Source organism: Halichoeres trimaculatus, unplaced genomic scaffold (genome assembly GCF_033239565.1).
Source record: "Halichoeres trimaculatus isolate MK-OKI-2021-1 unplaced genomic scaffold, fHalTri1.1 fHalTri1_scaffold_21, whole genome shotgun sequence".
Classification (NCBI taxonomy): domain Eukaryota; kingdom Metazoa; phylum Chordata; class Actinopteri; order Labriformes; family Labridae; genus Halichoeres; species Halichoeres trimaculatus.
Window position 1 is genome coordinate 11,097,494 of NW_027437199.1, and position 20,531 is coordinate 11,118,024.

A 20,531-nucleotide genomic window follows, 5' to 3' on the forward strand; every position below is an offset into this window, starting at 1 on the left:
CTCTCAGTTAGAAATCAATAAAATCTGTGGACAGATCCTTTATCTTATTTCTGGATTTAGCTTATTTTTTGTCACTGAGGGTTTTTTTTGTCCCAAAGTTTTAAAAAGTTTATTTTTGGTAAGTGTTCTGCAAGAGTGGAAAATGTCAGGTTTTATTTGCTGTTTTGAAGAGCATCACTGTCTTCTTTGCTTTTATTACAGTCAGCCAACAGCTAGGTAGCAGAAATCAACAGTCCAAGTAACTTAAAGAGGGGGTATGATGCTTTACAATTAGGAACAATGCTGGATGTTTATACTAAACGTGCAGGTTTTCAAACCGCTACATATTCACATTGTAGAAATCCCCAAATCTGTCTGTCAAATGCTCGAAATGGTCCAATCCAAAAACCAGCACTAGCTCTTCACAAGACTTGCTGAAATGATGAGGTCATTGCTTAACTGGTTACACATTGCAGAGGCGGGCCTCAAACACCAAGGTCTAGCCATTGCTCTGCCTTCAACAGGCCTCTAGAGGGCTGGCCAATCAGAGGGAAGGGGGTTTGTAAAGCAGGGTGCCTTAAAGAGACAGAAGCTAAAACAAAATGGTTTTCTAAAATACTAGTGTTAGGAAAATGTTTTTTTTTTTCCTTGCTGTAAATCATGTACAGCTTCTATGGGGACTACCAAAGGGACAGTATAACGCCTCTCTTTAAGCTCATCTAATACTTGTCTAGGTTGTTCTTGGACAGATGTTTAAGTTTAAAGCTTTTCTTCTATATTATTTCACACAATTTACTTCTTTGATTTATCCAAATGTCCCTTCATTTGCCTTCTTCTGAGGACACCTCCCCTGTGTTTGAGGTACGAGGACATGATCTCCATCCCACCCTCTTCCTCCTCCTCTCAGATCAGACAGATGTTTCAGTCTGCCGCTGTGTGTGGGAGGATTAGCGACTCACAGTTATTACATAGTGTCATATAAATAAAGATACCCACAGTGTGAGCAGGGTGGTGATAAATGTGAGGTGTGATATGAGAGACAGGCAGCCTCTGTGCTTTTTATGAAGGCTGTAAATATGTTTAATGGAGGGTATTATCATATTTTAGAGGTGAGACACTCTGATCACAGCTGTGAGGTGGAGATTGAGTTGGGTCACGGAGCAATGCTTATACACACAAATTACCATTGTACTGTGGACGGCCTGCTGCCACAGGCCTACCAGACTTCAGGTGCTACAACTATGAACAGTCCAAACATCATTATCAGTACTACAATGCTAATTTCGGAACAGTCTAGCTCCAACAGCTTTGAAGTATTTTTACGTTCTTATATCCATTTTCAACATTTTTATTGTAAATGCACACGAGACCTGTTGACTTACTCTGTCTTGAATATGAAAACCATTCTATTAACATTACGGCTGATGCATCTCCAGTCTGTCTCCAGTCCGTCACGGCTTGGTTTTCTTTCAAGTCAATGTGTCAACTTGCACTTGATCCATTCTGTAGATGTCTGGCTCAAAGACTGTATAAAAAAGACAAAAAAAAAAAAAAGGACATCTTGCTTGGCTCGAAGTGAGGTCTCCATAAAAAAAAAACCTGCTCCCCCTGGTGGCTGGCTGCGGTATAGGTAAAAAAAAAAAAAAAAAAAAAAAAAAAATCCAGCTCCCCAGTCATTCCTGATGGACTGTGGTCAAACTTTAAAAAATTAACACACCTTGTGGAAATGTTTCTCACAACCCATGTTTGTGTTTATTTGAAGATGTTATTTGGCTGCCGTGTATTTAAGTTCTCTTTTTTTTTTTTGGAAAAGTTTTGTTTTCATTAGTCATTAGAGGTTAAAAATGAGGTTTGAGGTCACATTTAACGATGATTGACAGCTGCCGTTCTTGTGTATTTTTTTCAGGGTTTGTATTGCATCTGGTTGATTCCACTTGCTGTTTTTAAAGCTATTGATTAAAAACATTTTTAACATTTTTAGGCCAAGGCTGAACAAATTAAGTGATCTCTTGTAAATTACAACCCACAGTTAAAAAAAACAAAAAAAACAAAAACAACCTAATGACTTGCACTTTATAAGCAGATATAATTTCAAACAATCTCACATCTGTGCAATAATCTGCATCAAAATGTAGTTTTAGTCACTTTTGATTCAACTAATTTAACTTTGAAGCCTTTTAACCCGAAACAGCTTTTTTCAAGAACACACTTTTATTTTGACTATTAATATCAAAGTATGGCTTAAAATATTTGCTTGTACAAAAGGTGTCTGTAAATGTCTGGTTTCAGTGTGCAATACTGCCACCTTGTGGTTGAAATATTCCCATTTAATTCAAACAAACACAAAGCTACAGTTTTCATGCACTTCTTTAATATATCAGTTTTTTCATATTCACAACAAATACATTAAGCTCTTTCTCCGTATGATACAGCCTTAAATATTTTACACCCCACTGTTTGTCTCAGTTTCTGCCTATCAAAAACCTCTTCTTACTCTCTGCCTCTTTATTTTCAACATTTTATAGTTTGTTACATTTTGTAGTCTCCATGCCTCCTAGCAAACTGACAGGATTTCATCTGTACACATATTTACACGAGGAACAAATAAACAAAAACAAAATCTGTAAAGTTCTTCATGGTTCAGGAGAGAGGAAGAGGAGGAGGAGGGTTTAAGGTGCAGGCAGGGAGGAAGAGGAGGAGGGAATGTTTGAGAAGAAAGAAGAGTAGGTGAGTGATGAAGAAGTGGAGAGGAGGATGTTAACGTCTTAGAATAGAGAATAAATACAGCGCTCAGAGGAGTTCACTGTTAACAACCTGATGATGATGATGATGATGAGGATGATGTGATAGAGCCGGTCAAGGAGGGCGAAGGCCATGTGGAGCTTTTAATACTTCTACATTATAGCTAATGGAAAAACCTTGACTGCAACGCCACCTGCTTGCTGTTTTATTGTGATATTTATCATTCTTCACCTCTAGAACAACTCAGGCCCAGAGTAAAACCCACTTTGAGTTTACACCTAGAGCTTCGTCTATTACCCTTTGGTTTGTTTTTGGCAGGACTGGAGATAGAAATCTCAGATGTGTCGTCATCTGCTAAGAACACTGATGAACAATGAAGGTTTGTGTTAAATTGTGATGTTTAAAACATGAATCAACATCCAAATCAGTTAGTTTCCCTAAAAACAGTAAGATTTAAGCCGTGAGTGGAGCAGATTTTTACCCCTTGTGAATTGACGTTCAGTGATATGCATGAACAATTTGCCAATCTTTCAAAAGGGAACGCACCCCAGGAGTTCCAATAACTGGCAGTGGATTTAAAATAAGCAAATCAATGCAGCATCAACATCGACAATGTTTAGCATTATAAATGTGAGAATTTGCAACTTTTCTCTTTTCTATTTATGACCGGAAATCAAGCATTTAGATTTCTGAACAGTGCTTTGAAATTTTTGAAATTAATCATGTAAGTAAACTGAAGATTATACAACTGTGAAATGTTAACAGGGTAATCCAAATAACACACTTAAAGTGCTTCCCTGTGGGATTACTTTGAGGTGTAGATCTGTTTCAGTATGAAGCGCAAACTACTCAGATTGATGATAAAGAAATAAAAAAAGGAAAACTTTTCAACTTTTTGAAATGTGCTGAACTGAATAAAAAAATACTAAGGAAAAATTATAAACAGCAATTAGAAATATTCAGGTGTAAATCAGCTGCACCAAAATGATAATTCAGATTACCAATGCTCCTGGTGCAGGTGGATTAAAATGTCCACAGCTGATATTTGAGAGGACAACTCTGTCATATTTTCCCTTTTTAGTACGAACTAATTCTGGAATTGAGCCACAAGTCCACGCAAAAATGTTCAGAAGGGATTTGGTCAAAATCTGAGTTTTATATTAAGCTTTAGTCACATTTCTACCCAACAAAAAGCAGCCAACTGAATCCTTCTTCACATATTTGAAAAGCTCTTTTGAAGGAAAAACAGCTTTAAAACTGATGATTTATGAGCCCCCTCAACAGGAAAGTGGTCACATGACCCGCTGATATGTGGTGTCAATAATAGATGGGCAGCGTTTCAGTTTAATCCTGGACAGCCCCCCCTGGTGCTAGCTGAGGAAACATTTAATTCTGTTCTCTCAGTTTACAAACCAGTTCATAATCCTGTTAGTTGAATAGAGTCTGATTTTCTGTTTGCTTGAAATTAAAAGATTTGAATTGAAGTGGCAAGTGAAGAGTGTCTAATGCACATACATAACTAGTGCTCTTACAACCGTAACTGTCTTCAAAACCTGACCCACAAGTGGTGCAATGAAGCCAAGTTTACGAAATTATTCCCACAGTTGAAAAGAATTACAGTTAACAAAACTGTTTCTAACCTAACTGTTCCCACAGTTCACAAAACTGAAGCCACAGTTGACCAAACTGTTATGAAACCATGGCGCAACAGTTGAAGAAACTTTTGACTATCAAAGCCCCGCCCACCGTTGATGACTCTTCCTAAGGCAAAAAAAATTGCAGACTGGATTAAAGTCTGTGGATCCAGATTAAGTAACAAAAGGTTTACATTAAGGTCACTATTTTCCTCCAGCAACACCAGGGGTGCTCTCTAACCCTTGACCTTCACACTGTGCTAACAAGCTAAATTAATGAGGCTGATGATGAAGAGATAGACGTGACAGGTGATGGTGGTGGTGAAGATAAAAATCAGACTGTCAGAGTTTGGATGGAAGTTTCAGCTGGGCTCTTTCTCTCCATCACAATCCATCCTGAACCCTCCAGGTCAATATTCACAGTTCACACTCGATCATCAGGAGATGAATTTTCATTCATTCATTCATCAGCTCTGTGGGTCCATAAAAAAACTAATCAAAAAAACAAAACAAAAACAAAAGGCAAGTTGCTCGTTTGCTTTGATCCATCTCCACAAAGTGCAAGTACACGAGTCAAGAAGACTAAAACAGGCGTCCAAAAGAAAGACTGATAGCTTACATTTAAAGAAAATAAATTCATAAACTAAACAAAAGTATCACATAAATAAGTAAATATCTGCAGGCCTGCCTGTACAGAAAAAAAGGCAAACATCGACGATAACAAAATCACCCTGGAATAAACACCTACGACCCTGAACACACGCTGGAATGAAGAGTACAGGTGCACGTGTGTGTCAACAAAGTAAAGGTGGGATTCGTCCGTTCAGCAGGAAACGCAGCAGCCGTCAGTCTGCAGCGGAAACGATAAGGTCCCTGTTTCAAGCTGAGTGCAAATATTAAAGCCACGTGAGCAAGAATAAAGGAAAGAAAAAGAAAAATGACCCGACATGCACTCGGAGAAGATGCCTTGTGGCGACGCTGAAACGAAGAGAAGCTGCAGGTCCTGTACACATTCCTCGGCTTGGTGTGAACGCTGAAGAGCTACGTCGCACCAAACACATCAGCACTTTATCCTCCAGGGGGAAAAAGAGGATCCACGCGTCTACAGTGGTCCAAAAAACACTTCCATAGCTTCCACTTGAGGATTTTGGAAAGGTAGAAAAAGCTAAATCTTTCAGCTGCTGTTCCATCTCAGGGGCAAATGAGGGTTTGCAGGATTTGGTCAGTCCAAAAAGACAAAAAAGCAAAGGCTTGTGCTGCAAAAGTAACAAAAGAAGCTCAGTGTTAGCAGCAGCTGCTAGCTTAATTCTGTAACATGAGAACAAACAGGAAATTAAAAATAAATCTCTCTTTAAGTTGTCTTCCTTCGGGGTGAACCATTGAGCTCATCTCAGGATCGGGCTAACACCTGGCTGTCGCTCTAAGTGCTTCCTGCACCCTGGCCCCCCCTGCGCAGGACATGACCTCCTCTTCTTCCTCCTCCTTTTCTACTGTCTCTCCTCTTTCTGCTCTCTCAGCAGGCAGGTGTCTCCTCTTGAAACTCTTTTGGTTTGGAAATCATTTGTTTTTTTTCTGCCCTTCGTCTCATTTGTAGGTGTTATTTTGTTGTATTTCCTAATTGGGTCTGTCTCTGCGGCTGTTCGCCCGTTTGTTGGGGGGACTGCGGGGACGCTGCCTCCTTTGGGTGAACAGAGGAAGAAAAAAGCACATTCTTTGTTTGTTCAGAAATGAATGAATCCACCGCATGGACACGAGACTTTAGAGAGGTGGAGAGGGACGGACTGAAGAAAACTGCAGCTCTTATTTAAACGCTGAAAACTCGCCTGAAAAGAACAAAGAGACAAACAAAGTTAGTGTGAGAGCTCTGGATAACATACTTTTTACATATTACTGAAGATACTGTGCAACAAACCTGTAGTAATAAAAATGTCACATTTACCTTACCAGTGATAACTGGATGCTAAATTTAGCTAGCGTGTTTTTTCAATATTGTTCTCTCACCATAGCCCCCTGCCTGGATTGGGGTTTTGGGTGAAGCACAGGCGTACAGGCTGAAGTCCTCGGTCTGGAAGCCGGCTCGGTTTAATGAAGGCTCCGAGGCGCTGCGGTGGATTTTGGGTAAAGAGCGAGCCAGGAGCTCAATGGACGCCAAGATCTGAAAATAAAGACACAGGAAGTTACAAAGTCACAAAACCACAGGTGAGTTTTGTTTGGGGCACTTTCACTCGATGCTACTTTTTCTGGATTATTTTGGGTTTCTTTTGTTTTTTTTATGTCTTCTGGTATCTAAAACTGTTTGGTTTTGCCCTCTTTGGTAAGACCCATTGCTTTTAATCGGCTGCTCCTCCTCCAGATTGTAAACCTCTGAGGCCATCTGGTGGCAGAACAGATCAATCTCCCTGGTAGGAACCACGTTGACAAAAAGAAACATGAAATGATAAGAAATCTGAAAATTGTCCCTTTTTTTTCTGAATCTTGTTGTATGACTAAAACACTAGCTTCTATTTGAACCAATTCAGTTTGAGGTTGATCAACAGAGGCGAAAGTTAAAAATGAGAACAGAGTAAAAGAATGAGATTGTGTACAAGTCTCACCTGTGGAAACAGAGGCCTCTCCTCCCTCTTCTTCTTCAGACAGTCGGCCATCAGCCTCTTCATGGCTTTGGGACAGTTGCTGCGCACTTTGCTGAGGTCAGGAGACAGGTAACCCCGACCCACCATGAAGATGATCTGTGTGACGAAGAGAAACAGGCTGTGAATGTGTTGAAGAGCTCAGAATTCAGGGAATGGTATATACACTGGTTGTTTCAAGACCAGCAAACAACCTCAGCGTGGGGAAACTATCTCCCTAAGTGGAGGTTTAGACACTTAAGAGAAATCTGACATCTCTTTAAAGGTAAGGTCTAAATCCAACCAAAGATCATAGAAGTTACATTGACTGATTCAGGCGTATCCTGCTACCTGGTCTCTGTTGTTGATGTTGGAGTACGGCAGAGCTCCAGACATCAACTCGTATAGAACGATGCCGAAGGCGTAAACATCTGACTGGAAGCTGTATGGGTTCTTATCCTGCAGCCTGATCACCTCTGGAGCCTAGCAGACAGAGAGCAGGGCACACATTCAGTCACATCACACAATAAACCCTTCTATTCCAGGTATTTATATTCGTTCAAGTGATTTAATTTAAAAAGACAAATCACTGACCATCCACAGAATGGAGCCAGACAGCTGTTCAAACTGGTGTGAACCGCTCCAGCGAGACTTGACCGTAGCCAGACCGAAGTCTCCGATCTTCACTGTCAGATCCTCGTGGAGGAAGATATCTGAGAAGGAGGAGGTAAAGGAAACTCTTCTTCTTAAATATAGAGAAATCCTTTACCTGCTATCCCAAACTCACTTTCCTTGGATCACGTTTCAACAAACGAAGATGTGTGAAAAGGATACTGTTGCTCTTTAGGTCTCTGTGGATGATGGATTTGGCGTGCAGGTAACTGAAACAGAGACAACAGATATTAAACCACACACTCATTCCACTCTGACTGATTGTGTACCTGCAGGTAAACTCACTCCATGCCCTGAGCGGTCTGCCGGGCGATGTCGATCAGTTTGATCATCTCAAACTTGGTCTCGATGATGTGCAGGTGGTGGTACAGACTCGAACCCTCGCACCACTGTGTCACAATGGCGAGCTGAGGCTTGGTGGTGTAGCCCATGAACAGCAGGATGTTTACATGACGTGTTTTCCTGGTGGAGACACACACAGAACAGCATATCAAACTTTATAAACAGAAGAGACATATCACGTCTTTTTTAAAAACGAGGGGTCAAACACTACCTGAGGACTCCCACTTCATTCTTGAAGGCCTGAAGCTGCTGGGGTGTGGGCGCAGTGACATTCAACATCTTCACTGCGACATCACCTGAGAGGATGCAAAGGTAATGTCAGGACTTATGTCTGACGGAGGATGATTGCACTTCAAATAATTTTTCATTGTTTCCAAACAACAGTGAGTGTGGATAGCTCTGAGGTTTATTGATGTGTCTCACCGTGCCACTTTCCCTTGAAGACAGTCCCAAAGGATCCAGATCCTATCCTCTGACCCAGAGTGATCTGACCCTCTGGGATCTCCCAGTCGTCACTAGAGTCCCTCCTTCCCAGAGTTTTCTGTTTCACACGGTGCAAAGTCAGCACAAACGCACACAAAACTCATCTTAAAGAACATCTCTCAAATTCGTGACACCCTCACCATCTTATTGCGGTCCTCAGACGAGGACGATGATTTCCGCTCCCTCTGTTGGCAAGGCGACTTCACAGGGACCTTGACGTTGGTCAGAGAGCCAGGTAAAGAAGCAGGGGGTGTGGCCGACAGCCCTGTGGTTGAACCTGGAGAGGGGAAATAATAGAAGGAGGAGGAAGGTGAGTGGATGGAGAACACTGATTAAAAAGGAGGTGAAGGAAAAGAGGGATGTGAGGACAGGTATATAAGTGTGTGTACAAGCTGTACGTGTGTCTGTGAGTGGGTGTGTGTGATCACATGCAGAGGAGAGGTGAGGGGTGTTTGTTGGATGGCAGTTCATAGTAACAGTAGCTCACAAATGTTTTCCCTGGTTGTATGAAAAAGATAATTTCGTATTGATTATTTTTTAGCTGCTATCCTTTAAATTGAAGATTATTGTTTTAACTCCAGATCTGTGAAGAGAGTTATTTCAAACATTCAGATTATTTACATATTTTACCAAAACATACTTTACTATTTTTTAAACTATTTTTTGCTTTAGCTTATAGTCTAAGTGTTCTGAACATTTATTTGGTACTTCATTCTAGCTAACTATTTCAACATTGATCTATTAGCCTGCCTGAGCCCAACATTTATGCTATTTCATTATTTATTAGCCTTCTTTAACAAGCTATTTCTACTTTAGCCTGTCTTAGTTACCTAGCTTTAGCGTATCAAACTGTAAACACATTAGCCTGCTTTAGTTCATCATTTTTACTTTAAATGAGTATCCATTGGCTAGCTTTAGCCAAGTACATTAAGCTGACTATTTGAACCATACAAACATAAGTCTGTTTCAGTGAAATACAACAATCTTTAAAACATTAGCCTGCTACTGCTACACTGGTCTAATTAGCTAACAGTTTTGCTTCTAATATTTACAACTTATAATGTGAATTTTCCTCTTAAAAAAACAATCACTAAATGACTCTGCTGTTGCTAAAAACATTGAAAAAAACACACACAAAACATATTTAACAATTCACCTATTACCCTGTGTTAGCTGCCAGTTTTTATAAGCTAATCATTAATAAACTATAACTATAAGTAATTTTTTAGCTAACTGTTTTAACTGAATAATTTTTTTTGCCCTCTACAGCTAACTAATGTTTGCCAAGGTTTTCACAGTACAGCTATTAGCCTGCTAACTAGTGGCCTGCTTCTGTGAGCTAGCCTTGGCTATTTATCCATTAGCCTGTTTGAGCAAACTACATCATCTGATCTTCTGTTACCATGTGTTAGCTAACAACTTCATCATTTATCTACTACTTTAAAGTAAAACTCACAATGTTAACCACATGAGTCTCTAATAAGTGTTCTTGGGCCAAACACCTTTATCTGTGATTTTAGCTCATCATTTTAGCCGTTAATGCCTTTAAGACACTGATTTTGTCCTTTTCAAAATCAAGCTGTGTGTCTTTTCACACATGGTTGATTGTGTTATTTAATGATGAATATGTGTGGAAGAAAAATGTATTTTAAACTTCCTATTATTACTTTTTCACGATAATCACTAATCAAATCAATCAGCAATTAAACCATCATCCACAGAGAGAGAGGTGTGTGATTGGTGGTGAGGTCTCTGTGAGGTGTGTCAGGTGTGTGGTACAAAGAGCATGTGAGGACATAAAGAGGGAAAAGAACAGGGGCACACACAGTGACACAGGGATGGGTAAGATCTGGGGAGAAGGGGTGGGGGGTTGGATGGGGTTTAGGGTGAATGAAGGACACAGAAACACACAGAGGCCTAACTACCTCGGAAAACAGGCTCGGGCTCAAAATCAAACACTATGTCATTGGGGTAGGAGTATAGGAGGGGGCTTGAGGTCCGTGTTCGGTGCTTCCTCAAGCAGCGGGCGGGGTGGTTCGGGGGGGCTGCAGGGCAAAGAGAAACAGACAGACCATCACTGCTACTCACCCTGCCCCTCGCACCTCCAACTACTGTCTAAGGCTACAGCTAATAGAAGGAGAGAACAACTACAGTTAGCTATTAGCATTTAGATGAGCTGTGATTGTCTGCAGGTCTTTAAGTGCTACATTTTAATTTAGGATGCACTGTTAAAAGACATTTCAGTGAAATAATTTTTGAAACTGCTCTTTTTTTCCTTCAAAAGGTATCAATATAATATCTGCTGTATGGATGAGAGTAAGGGTAAGCTTAGCATAAAATTAGCATCACGTACATCAGTCTGGGTTGGTCTGAGGTTCAAAACAGACACAAAAGATAAGTAACACCCTGTGTCCTCTTTGTTTTGCCTCCAATTAAACTTAATTTATTTTTTTGTTTATGGAATCAGACCATAATACAGCACGCACATTACTGTCATTATTTACTTATTCTCAGTGTTATTTTATAAATCTTAAAAAAAAAAGAGCTTGCATTGCATTCAGTCTGCAAAGCAGCTACCCAGACTGCTAGCAATGATAAAGATAAAAGATAAAGAAAAAAAATACTTTATTCATGCCAGAAGGGGAATTCATGAACCCTAACCCTGAAATGAATTAAAGCAGCAAGAAATACCAAAAACTGTAAAGATAAAAAATTGGAAATATTCCTAAAATTCTTTTTATGAATTACTGAAATAGCCTGGAAAAAAAGTATAGCTTGTGATGATTTCATCTCTGCTGGTCCCTGTTCCCTGAGCTATTTTCTTCTCATTTTGAGCATAAAACCCAATCAATCACTTCACCCTACACAGGTTTCAAATCTTCTGGGTTTATTTTAATTGGAGAAAACTTTAGTAAATGTTTCTGCTCCATGTTAAAGTGGAGGACCTCATCCTGGTACAGTAGCTCAATGTATAGTAAGAACACAGTTAGGAGGTCTGCTGAAACTTGAGTGAACCTGCTCTCAGTGACTGCTCATGAGCAGCACTACACACAACTGACTGAACTTCACACACACACATAAGACCAGAACACGCAGACGCGGGATGGTGGGAAAAAGCCACAGAATGATCCTGAAGTCTCTGACACTGATCCTTACCTCCATCAGATCTTGGTAAGCCTTGATCTCGAATCAGGTCCTGGAAGGGGCAGAGATGGGGTATCAAGATCTGTTTCATAAAACCAATGAACGCGCACTGCTTGCAGGAGCTCAGGAATGGAAGAAAAAGTCGAGTAGCAGTAGCTGCAGCAATGTTGTTTTTCTAGAAAGTATCACAGGGGGGAATCCCAAAGCCCTTATTTACAGTCTCCTCTGTCCTCTGCAGAACTGGGAGTACTAATGAATCCGGCTTGTTGACCGGCATTCCAAAACTCTTAATTCTGCTCAAAAGACAGAGGATCGAGGACAGAGGAGGGAAATCAGAGGTGCAGTGAGAGGATACATGAGAGCAGCCAGAGTGAAGGTGTTTGTTTAAAAGGGGAAACTCAAAGATAAGGCACTCTCAATGTTCATTTTTAATCAGAATAACTACAGTCTCCACATGTGTGGAGACAAACAGCTGTTAAACCTGTGGTGATCAGCTGTAGCTTTCACCGCATCATCTCGTGTCTTTTTAAACTGATTTTCTCAGACCCTCTTTCATCTCCTTGCATCTCTCATGGGAAGAAGAAAATGTAAAAATAAGGGCTTGGGTTTCACCAAAAAAGACTCACATCAATGTTGACTGGCTCAATGGTGTTGATATGAACATTTGGGGCAGAGGACGAACGGTCTCGTTGGCCAAACTGGTTGCGGTGGTCCTCCTCATTGGGCCTGAAACTGGGTGGGATGGGTATGGACTTGGACGGGGACACAGTGGTGTGGCATATTGACCTGGGAAAACAAAATTTACGACTGAATTGAGTCTTTTTTTGTTTTATAGTAAAAGAAAGTTTATAACAATGTGTTAGTGAAAAATGTGGAGGGAGGAGTGTGAAGCTGGAGGACTGACCCGGTGGAGTCAGATGGGGGGAGTGATGGACAGGCTTCGGACACGGGTGTGGTTCCCTCTGAGGAGACCTCTTCCTGGGTGAACGGGTGATGCTCGAAGAACTTGGACACGAACAACAAGCTGCAGGAGATTCATTTATTATTCATCTGAAAATCATTCATTAAACAGAGCTTGAATTTGTAGACTTAAATATCCATTATGTGTCTCCTGAATGACAAAAGAACTGACAGACAGGCAGAGAACTCGGCAAGCTAAAACATTTTATATTGTAAGATGAGTGAAACTAAGCCCCCTGTACAATCACCCCAATGAGCTGTAACCATTTCAAAGTGTTGGGGTGAATCAAACATGTCTAGTCCAATCCTCCTGCTCTGTTCACTTCCCTGTCCTCTGCAATAAAGGCTTAAAAAGCCTGAAAATGTTTCAGTTTGTGGGGAAAAAACACATCGAACTGAATTTTTCTTTACAAGAAATATAGAAAAAAATTAGACATGGTCTAAAAGGCAGATTCAACAGTTCAGGTTTGTAGGTCTGCTTGAAATTTGGGAAACAATTTTACAAAACAATAAAAAGAGCAGTTTGGTGAGTAGACTTCACAGCTCTATTTGCCAAAAAGCCAGGATACATTTGTGCAGAAATAGTTGTGTCATGAATTAATAAAGGCATTTTTGGTGGAGCTGCTGCCTCTCACTCCTGCTGCTCTGCTGGCTGCAGGTGCTTTGTGGAGTAAGGCTGACCCATACAAACACATGCAGAGAAACTCACAGACATACGTCACTGTTACCATCACAAGACATCAAGGAATTCAGGTAAGAAAGGCTTTTAGGGATTAAGACTTTTTGGTGGAACTACATGTGGAAGGCTCATTTTAGTTTTCCTCTCTTTGACCCTGCAAGAGGTTTGATATTTTCTGTTTTCACTCCAGAGAGATGGTGCATGAAACATTACAGTGCACCAAAGCAAAAGTGTCTTAACCAAACAGTTTGGTGCGAATATGAGTGCTTTTACACCTCCTAAAGTAAACCAAACAATATTATGATCAAGTATAGAAGCATTACCAAACCAGAAAAGATGGAGGAGGGGAGGAGGGAACTACAGTCTCCAAAACTGACACTGACACTTAAAAGTTCAAAGTCATTGCAGGAGATCTTCAACATTTTCCACAATGCAACCTGACAGGTCAGCTTCAAGGCCCCATGCTAGAAACAAAAGTCCCTAAGACCACAAAGAGGACTCTCAGATGTGACTCACTCTAGCTGGTCGTAGTTGACACACATAAGGGGAACCTCAGTGCTGCAGCGCTGGTGGAACTTGTAGCCACAGGTCTGACAGCGGAAACCCTGGAACAACAGCTTTCTGCAGAAGTCACAGAAGGCCAGTGTGAAGAAGGTCTTCCTCACCTGTGGGTGAAAATAAAATAAAGCACGACATCAGGACCAGGCTGACAGATCGAGTTAATACAAAACTTTCACTCTCTGTCATCGTGTGAGTCTTTGATTACTCACAAAGTTGTGTGTGGTCAGCGGCACATTCTCCAACACCTCCACGTGCAGCTCTTCTCCCGTCAGCCAGGAGATGTCTGTGTCCCAACCAATGGGCTTCTTTTCTCTGAAACAAAATGTGGACAGTGATGAGAACTCACTGTACCTCAAAGTGCTGCTGGTGTTAAAGAGTGGGTATATATCACCTTTTTTCTCCCCTTCTTTTGTCCCTCTTTACTGCAAAAAATAAAATCCTTATTTTTCTCACACTGGTGTTAAAAACCCCTCATTTCAGCTTCCATCTCTTTAAGCCTCCCCACTACACTCCCTTCACTCTGATTGGCCAGCCCTCTGGAGGATTGTAGGGGGTGGAGCTACGGGCAGCTCTTGGTATTTGAGGCCCAATCTGATGTGTCATGAACCAGTTTTTTGGATCTGTATGGGATGAACTCATCATTTCAGCAAGTCTTGTAAGACCTTGTGAAGATTTTGTAATATTTAGTAACTTTAAAATTAAACCTATGTTTGCAATACCAGAAAGTAAAATTCACCCTTTTTAAACACCATGGCCAGAAAGATCCAATCAAACTCTGTGATGCAGAAAACCAAAACATCTTACAGCCAAAATATTATAGAGAACTACTACAACAAGTATTTCATTTTCTATCAGATACAGATAAATAATATGGTCTCATACTATCTTAGCCTATCAGGGCCGTGTTTTCAGTGTCAATGCAAATTAACTGGCTAAAGATGATGTACGGCTATTTCTGTTATGTAAATTTAAGCCCTGTTTCCACCACAGTCCGGTTTAGATCAGTACGGTTTGGTACAGGTTGGCTCGGTTAAGCTTGGTCCTGTTTGCGTTTCCACAGCCAACCATGCCCCCTCGTGGTCGGCGGCATGTAGAGATGGGTACCGAATTAGGTACCTTTATAGGTACCATCCGAATTCTGTCAAAAGTACCGAGTACCGATTCACGTAGAATCAAAAGGTACCATGTTTAGGTACCTGAACCCATCCTTGTGACTGTGAGGAAGCGGAAGAGTAAGTGATTTTCCATGAACACAGCATTGCAAGGCTAATAAATCCAACGAAGAAGAAAAACGCAACACTGCAAACAAAGAACGATGATTGAAGACATCCAGCATTTCGTCCTCTTTGTGATTGGCACGTGGCTCTTGATAAAAAAGTGCAATCAAGCTTTGTTTTGTGTGGCACCAAGAGAAACTCAGCCGCTGTCGCATGGTAAGTCACGATTCTTTCTACCAATTAACGGTCTGCAGTGTTGTAGCTCCACCTTCTGAGATCAGATCAGTTCAGTCTGGCACCCCTACGGAAGGGTCCCAAAAAGTGGGACGGCCCATCTCGGTTATTTGGGGGTCTGTCTGGGGATTAGCCTGTAAAAATCCCAGCAGGCAAGATGAACTGAACCGTAACGCTTGGTGGAAACGGAGCCAAAGTGAGTTAAAAAAAGGGGGTTGTTCATTTAAACAGTGAATCTTTATAGCATTTAGCGACGGACTCACCCGTCTTGTATCCTATAGACAGCACAGCACTCTGGGATGAGTCCTCGCATCATCAAAGCCTTCTTCAACGAGTCTCGTACGGTCATCCCACAACGTGCGGGTACCTGAACACATCACAGCACAAATCAATGACTTGATGGACCAAAAAATTAATTTTTTTACACTTGGTGAAGCCCAAACCGTTGTAATAATTTCCACCGCATATGAACATACCACTGTCCTCTGTTTGTTGGGCAGAAAGACCCTGACGATGGGTTTCTGTGGGGAGCGAGGGTTGGCTCTGCTAGCGTCCATGGGAGTCTGCAGGACAGCTAAGGTGTTGGGAGCTGAGGGGAAGGCCTGAGCCCCCCCTCCGACCCCACAGCCCCCCATCTTGACTTCTAGCAGAGCGGGGACGGGAGTTGGAGAGCAGAGGAAGTCTGTCCCATTGCCCATGGCCTCGAGCAGCTGCTGCTCCCTTTGCTGCAGAGCATCCAGTTTACTGGTGTACTCCTCATACGCCTGGAGGAGAGGAGGAGAGTCAACACATGAACATTCAATACATTTATGATGATGAGCTTCTGTTGGTTTAACTAAAACCTGTCTCACCTCCAGGTATATGGAGGGAGGGTTGTGTTCTCCTCCAAACTTGTCCAGAAGAGCCTCTAAGTGTTCCTGTGTCAGCTTTATCATCTGTTTGATGTTCCAGATCTGTGCACAGAACAAAACATGAAAGAAAAAATAGTCACATTTTAGTAAATAGACCACATAGTTTGAAACCAAAAGGCTGAGATGACCTCGGGTTAAAAAAAGAGGACACTTCAGGTGGACTACATCATATTTTTGATTGCTAAAAAGTAACTGCATGAAATTAACTCATGTCAGAACTTTAAAAAGTAATGAAGAAGTGTTTAAGACAAAATAAGCTTTAGCTGAGGCAGCAACAGTCTGTTCAGACCAAAAAGAGGCAACGACTGTTGACCATTGACACCAGCTAACAAACATTTAAATATTAAATAGAATGAAATCAAATTGATGAAATCAAATTTCGGCCAGCTTCCTAAATTGTTGGTTAGACAGTACTCAGAATCAAAAGTAAATGTCAACACAGAAGAAGTCATCTTAGCCTTAAGTCAATTTTTCCTAACCTGTTATATCTGAAGTGTGGAGACGCATTCCCTGAACTCGTATCTAACGAAAAAGGAATCTAAAATATTTGTCAACATAATTCTTTTAGCACAGCTTAGCCAAATGTTAAATTGTTTGCTGCTGTCCACCAATATGAATTTGTTGACATGCAGGGTCATGTGATATAGCTTTAAGCCAATAAAGCAGGTCTGTGGTCAAAAAGCCCACACAGAGGTGCTAAAAACTGCCGTTCTCGGACAGTCTACTTAAGGCTGGGTGAAGAAAAAATGGAAACCACATACATTTTGAGGCAAAAAACAGTACTTATTACATCCTGGCTCAAAAATGATTTAGGTCTGAATCGCTCATTTCTCTATCAACACATACTGGCGAATTGTTTGATATCTTGTTATCAAACTCACGAGTTATGGCCATATAAGGGCATAGCTGACTTGACGGACAGGGAGGCACCCTGTAGCTTTCAGCAAAGACGCTCGAGACCCGCCTCTTTTTCTCATTATAACCTCGAACGAAGCTTTGTTGAATTTAGCATTGCCATTATTCCCTTACTGACCAAGTGCTTCAAAACCTTCTATCAAATACATGGGTGACGTCACAGAGACTATTTTCTTAAATTTTAACAGTCTATGATCCTGGCAGACAGGAAAACTATTTTCAAACACAGATTTATAATGCTTTACAGAACCAGAGAGCAGAACCTAAATGCACGACTAATCGGATCCTTAAAATTTAGATATTTAAAATCTGTTCTCAATACCCAAGCTCAATCACAACCTGTGTGCCAGTTGAAAGCAGTATCATAACAATAAACTAAAAATTAACAGCATTAACAGTGTACAAAGATGAACAAATAAAAATACTAAAAAAATGAATAACTTTTAGACTGACATCACCTCAGGTCAACAGCTTCATTCTTTTAATACAATGTACAGCGAGTCACACAGCAGGAGGCCTCAGCGCTTGATGCTAACTGTAAACAAAACGCTATCATTGGTCCATTTGGTCAGACGTCTTTGACATTTTTTTGCCCATAACAAATTCACATCTCTTCTAGCCCCTCAGTGTTCAATTAAACACTTTGAAGAAACCAAACAGTTAAAAAACCTACAGCACTATGAAGCTACAGTAATAGTTTATTTTGACAAATGTTAGCAGTGACTATGTCAGCTAACATTAGCTTGCACTTGAGCAGCTGGTAGGGAAGAAAAAGTGACACTTATCTCAAACTCAGGTACAGACATGCGTATGCAGGGCACACACACACACATGTATATGCAGCAGTCTGTTGGCAGACATTAGCTTCCTGTCTCATAGATACATGACCACGTGTTTGGGGAGAAGGCATGGCTGGACATCCAGATAGATGTGACGCTAACTCAAGTAAAAACACTTGCTCTCTGTGATACGGTGTCATTTGAAAAAAACTATTTCGAATATGCGCTAGACCTCTCTGCATTTTGAGTGCCAGACACTCAACACACAGTCTTAAGGACAGTAATGACTGCAGATATGCTAGTTAAACAAATGTTTGGCTATGGTCAAGATAAGCTAGTTTTACTTGTGAAGAAAACACTTTTGAGGCTGAATAAGTCTCTGTAAAGCTTTTTGATGTGCAACAATAACTGTTCAGTGTTTCTGCTCCATAACAACTATGTGCTGATAAGAACTAGTGAGAAAAAAAGGTTTTTAAGATAAAAGTCACATGAACTGCACGTTCTCAGTAACAACACGTAGCAGCATTAAAGATATCTCTGTGAATGCTGATACGGAGTAATTCTTCCCTGGTTTGATGAGGTTTGCTGAAAGGGCAGTCAGGGTGAACTTACTGATCTTAATGAATGATTATTATACATTTTCTCCACCAAACAGGCCAAATGAGAAAGCACTGACTGTAAAGAAAATATCTTTCAATTCAAACTATTGCTAAGTATTTAATATGTAATGCAACCCTTACTGGTGAGATACTTTGCAGAAAACAACAGAACATTAACATTATTATTATCTTGCCAATCGTTAAATGAATCAGCAACAACACATTTAAAAATACAACTATTTAAAAATTAAGTAATGTGGTGGGTAAGTTTTTGAAGATGTAGAGTCAAATCTTGCATTCTAAGCTCCTTAAATCTAGATATTTTCTTACTTTCCTTTTCTTTGACAGTCAACTCAAAGTTAGCATCATAGAGTAAACATCATCTTCCACCTTTTCTCCCGCTAGCATCTAAAGACAAATAAAAACGTGTGATAACTGAAAAAGATAAAGGTCAAGCCAATTAGACCTATAGTAAAATTTGATTTAACATGACTACAGATGGCCATGTTTTTTTTTAAAGACATACGGTACTTGCCACAATTCCGAAATACCGTAGACTGTTTTCCAAAGCCAAGAAAGGTCTTATACATTCAAACTATAACACAGCCAGATGACAAAACTTGGATTAGTGATTACCTCAAATATATGAGAGGGATGGTTTGTTTTGATGATGATGATGATGATGTTTTACAGGAGAACAAGTTAGAAGATTTTAAAAGAACATCCTGCCACTGGTGAGCTGAGGTTGACGTCTTGGATCAACACAGAGGCCTCTGACCTGCATCACACTGAGGATACCTGTTCAATGTGTGTGAGTTAAATCTTGAAGACACAGAGTCTTCTCATGTGTGTGTATGTGTATGATGTGTGTGTGCGTGCCTCTTATAGACTTGCAACCAACCTGTGTGGCCACATTACACCTGAACATCACACAGGCACGACTTGAGTAAGCTTCCTCCCCCTCCATCCTCATCCTCACCTCTCTCTGAGGAGAAACTGCGAGCACGTTACAATCCGGTACACACACACACACACACACACACACACACACACACACACACACACACACACACACATAAAGTGTGTATGCGTCAACACTGCTGTGAGTGTGTGCGCGTATTTTGTGTGTGTGTGTGTGTGTGTGTGTGTGTGTGTGTGTGTGTGTGTGTGTGTGTGTGTGTGTGTGTGTGTGTGTGTGTGTGTGTGTGTGTGTTGGCGCACCAGGCTGCAGCTGCAGTGAGTCTTTCTGCTGGACATTGGGAGCAGGAGCGGAGGAATAAAGCAGGCCCGAAACAAGCATCGTTCCCCCGGATAAACGCTCCCCCCTTGCCAGCTCCAGTTCTCTGACCCCCCAGCTCAGATAAACTGTTACCTCTTAATGCACCGTCCTCCCTCCGCGCTGCCTCCCCCCTGATCCGTGCTACAGCCAGTGTTTCCTGAGCGTTTACATCCAATTACCCCCGCTCCTAGCCCGGGTCCGTTGCTCAGCTTAGCCCCGCTCCCTGCCGCCGGAGCGCTTACCTCCTCATCCTGCGGACCCCCGGGGATCCCCGCCGTGCAGGAGGCGTCCAGCCCGGCGCCCAGCTCCTCCAGGCCCCGCTCGCTGCCCGGCTCCCGCTCCGCGGTGTCTCCGTTAAAGACGGGCGGTGGAGACTCGGCGCTGCTCAACGCCGCCATTTTAAACTGCGAGAAACTGAGTGGAAAATAATAGAGGAACACGCAGAGAGAGACTGGGGACGGCAGGGGGCGACAGAGGGCACCAAGCGCCAGGCTTGGACGTTCTGCGCTCCGAGCACTAAAATAATGCCCTCGGTGTTATCACTTTTATAAAATACTTTTTTTTTTTTTTTTTTTTTTAAGAAACACACACGAGTTAAAATTTTAGGTTAGTGAAGAATTTTACTGTTTGTTGTATATTTTAAAAATTAAATCATCCTGAAAAATAATCAGAATGTTTCCTGTTTTATTTGGAATAACATGCTTCCCTAAATAGAAATATTATAATATATGTATGTTGTGAGAGCATATTGTGCATGCAGTAAATGTCTTTTTTACCATCAATTGCAAATTG

At 41.2% G+C, this 20,531-nt stretch overlaps 1 protein-coding gene across 2 annotated transcripts; it reads right to left on the reverse strand.

Annotated features, from left to right (window-relative positions):
• Positions 1-2,312: 2,312 nt before the first annotated feature.
• braf (B-Raf proto-oncogene, serine/threonine kinase) lies at positions 2,313-20,176 on the reverse strand. 2 transcript variants are annotated; one of them, XM_074697861.1, is made up of 20 exons: positions 19,982-20,176; positions 16,108-16,209; positions 15,733-16,020; positions 15,520-15,623; positions 14,015-14,117; positions 13,761-13,909; positions 12,510-12,629; positions 12,232-12,391; positions 11,618-11,657; positions 10,387-10,506; positions 8,602-8,738; positions 8,402-8,519; positions 8,190-8,274; positions 7,922-8,098; positions 7,799-7,845; positions 7,559-7,677; positions 7,316-7,447; positions 6,950-7,084; positions 6,357-6,510; positions 2,313-6,178 (listed from the first exon to the last, which is right to left on the reverse strand). In XM_074697861.1, exons 1-20 carry the CDS (start codon positions 20,135-20,137, stop codon positions 6,156-6,158), a joined length of 2,469 nt encoding a protein of 822 aa, XP_074553962.1. In that variant the 5' UTR covers positions 20,138-20,176; the 3' UTR covers positions 2,313-6,155. The 2 variants fall into 2 exon arrangements, with proteins under 2 accessions (XP_074553962.1, XP_074553963.1); XM_074697862.1 differs by lacking the exon at positions 10,387-10,506.
• Between the last annotated feature and the right edge of the window lie 355 nt (positions 20,177-20,531).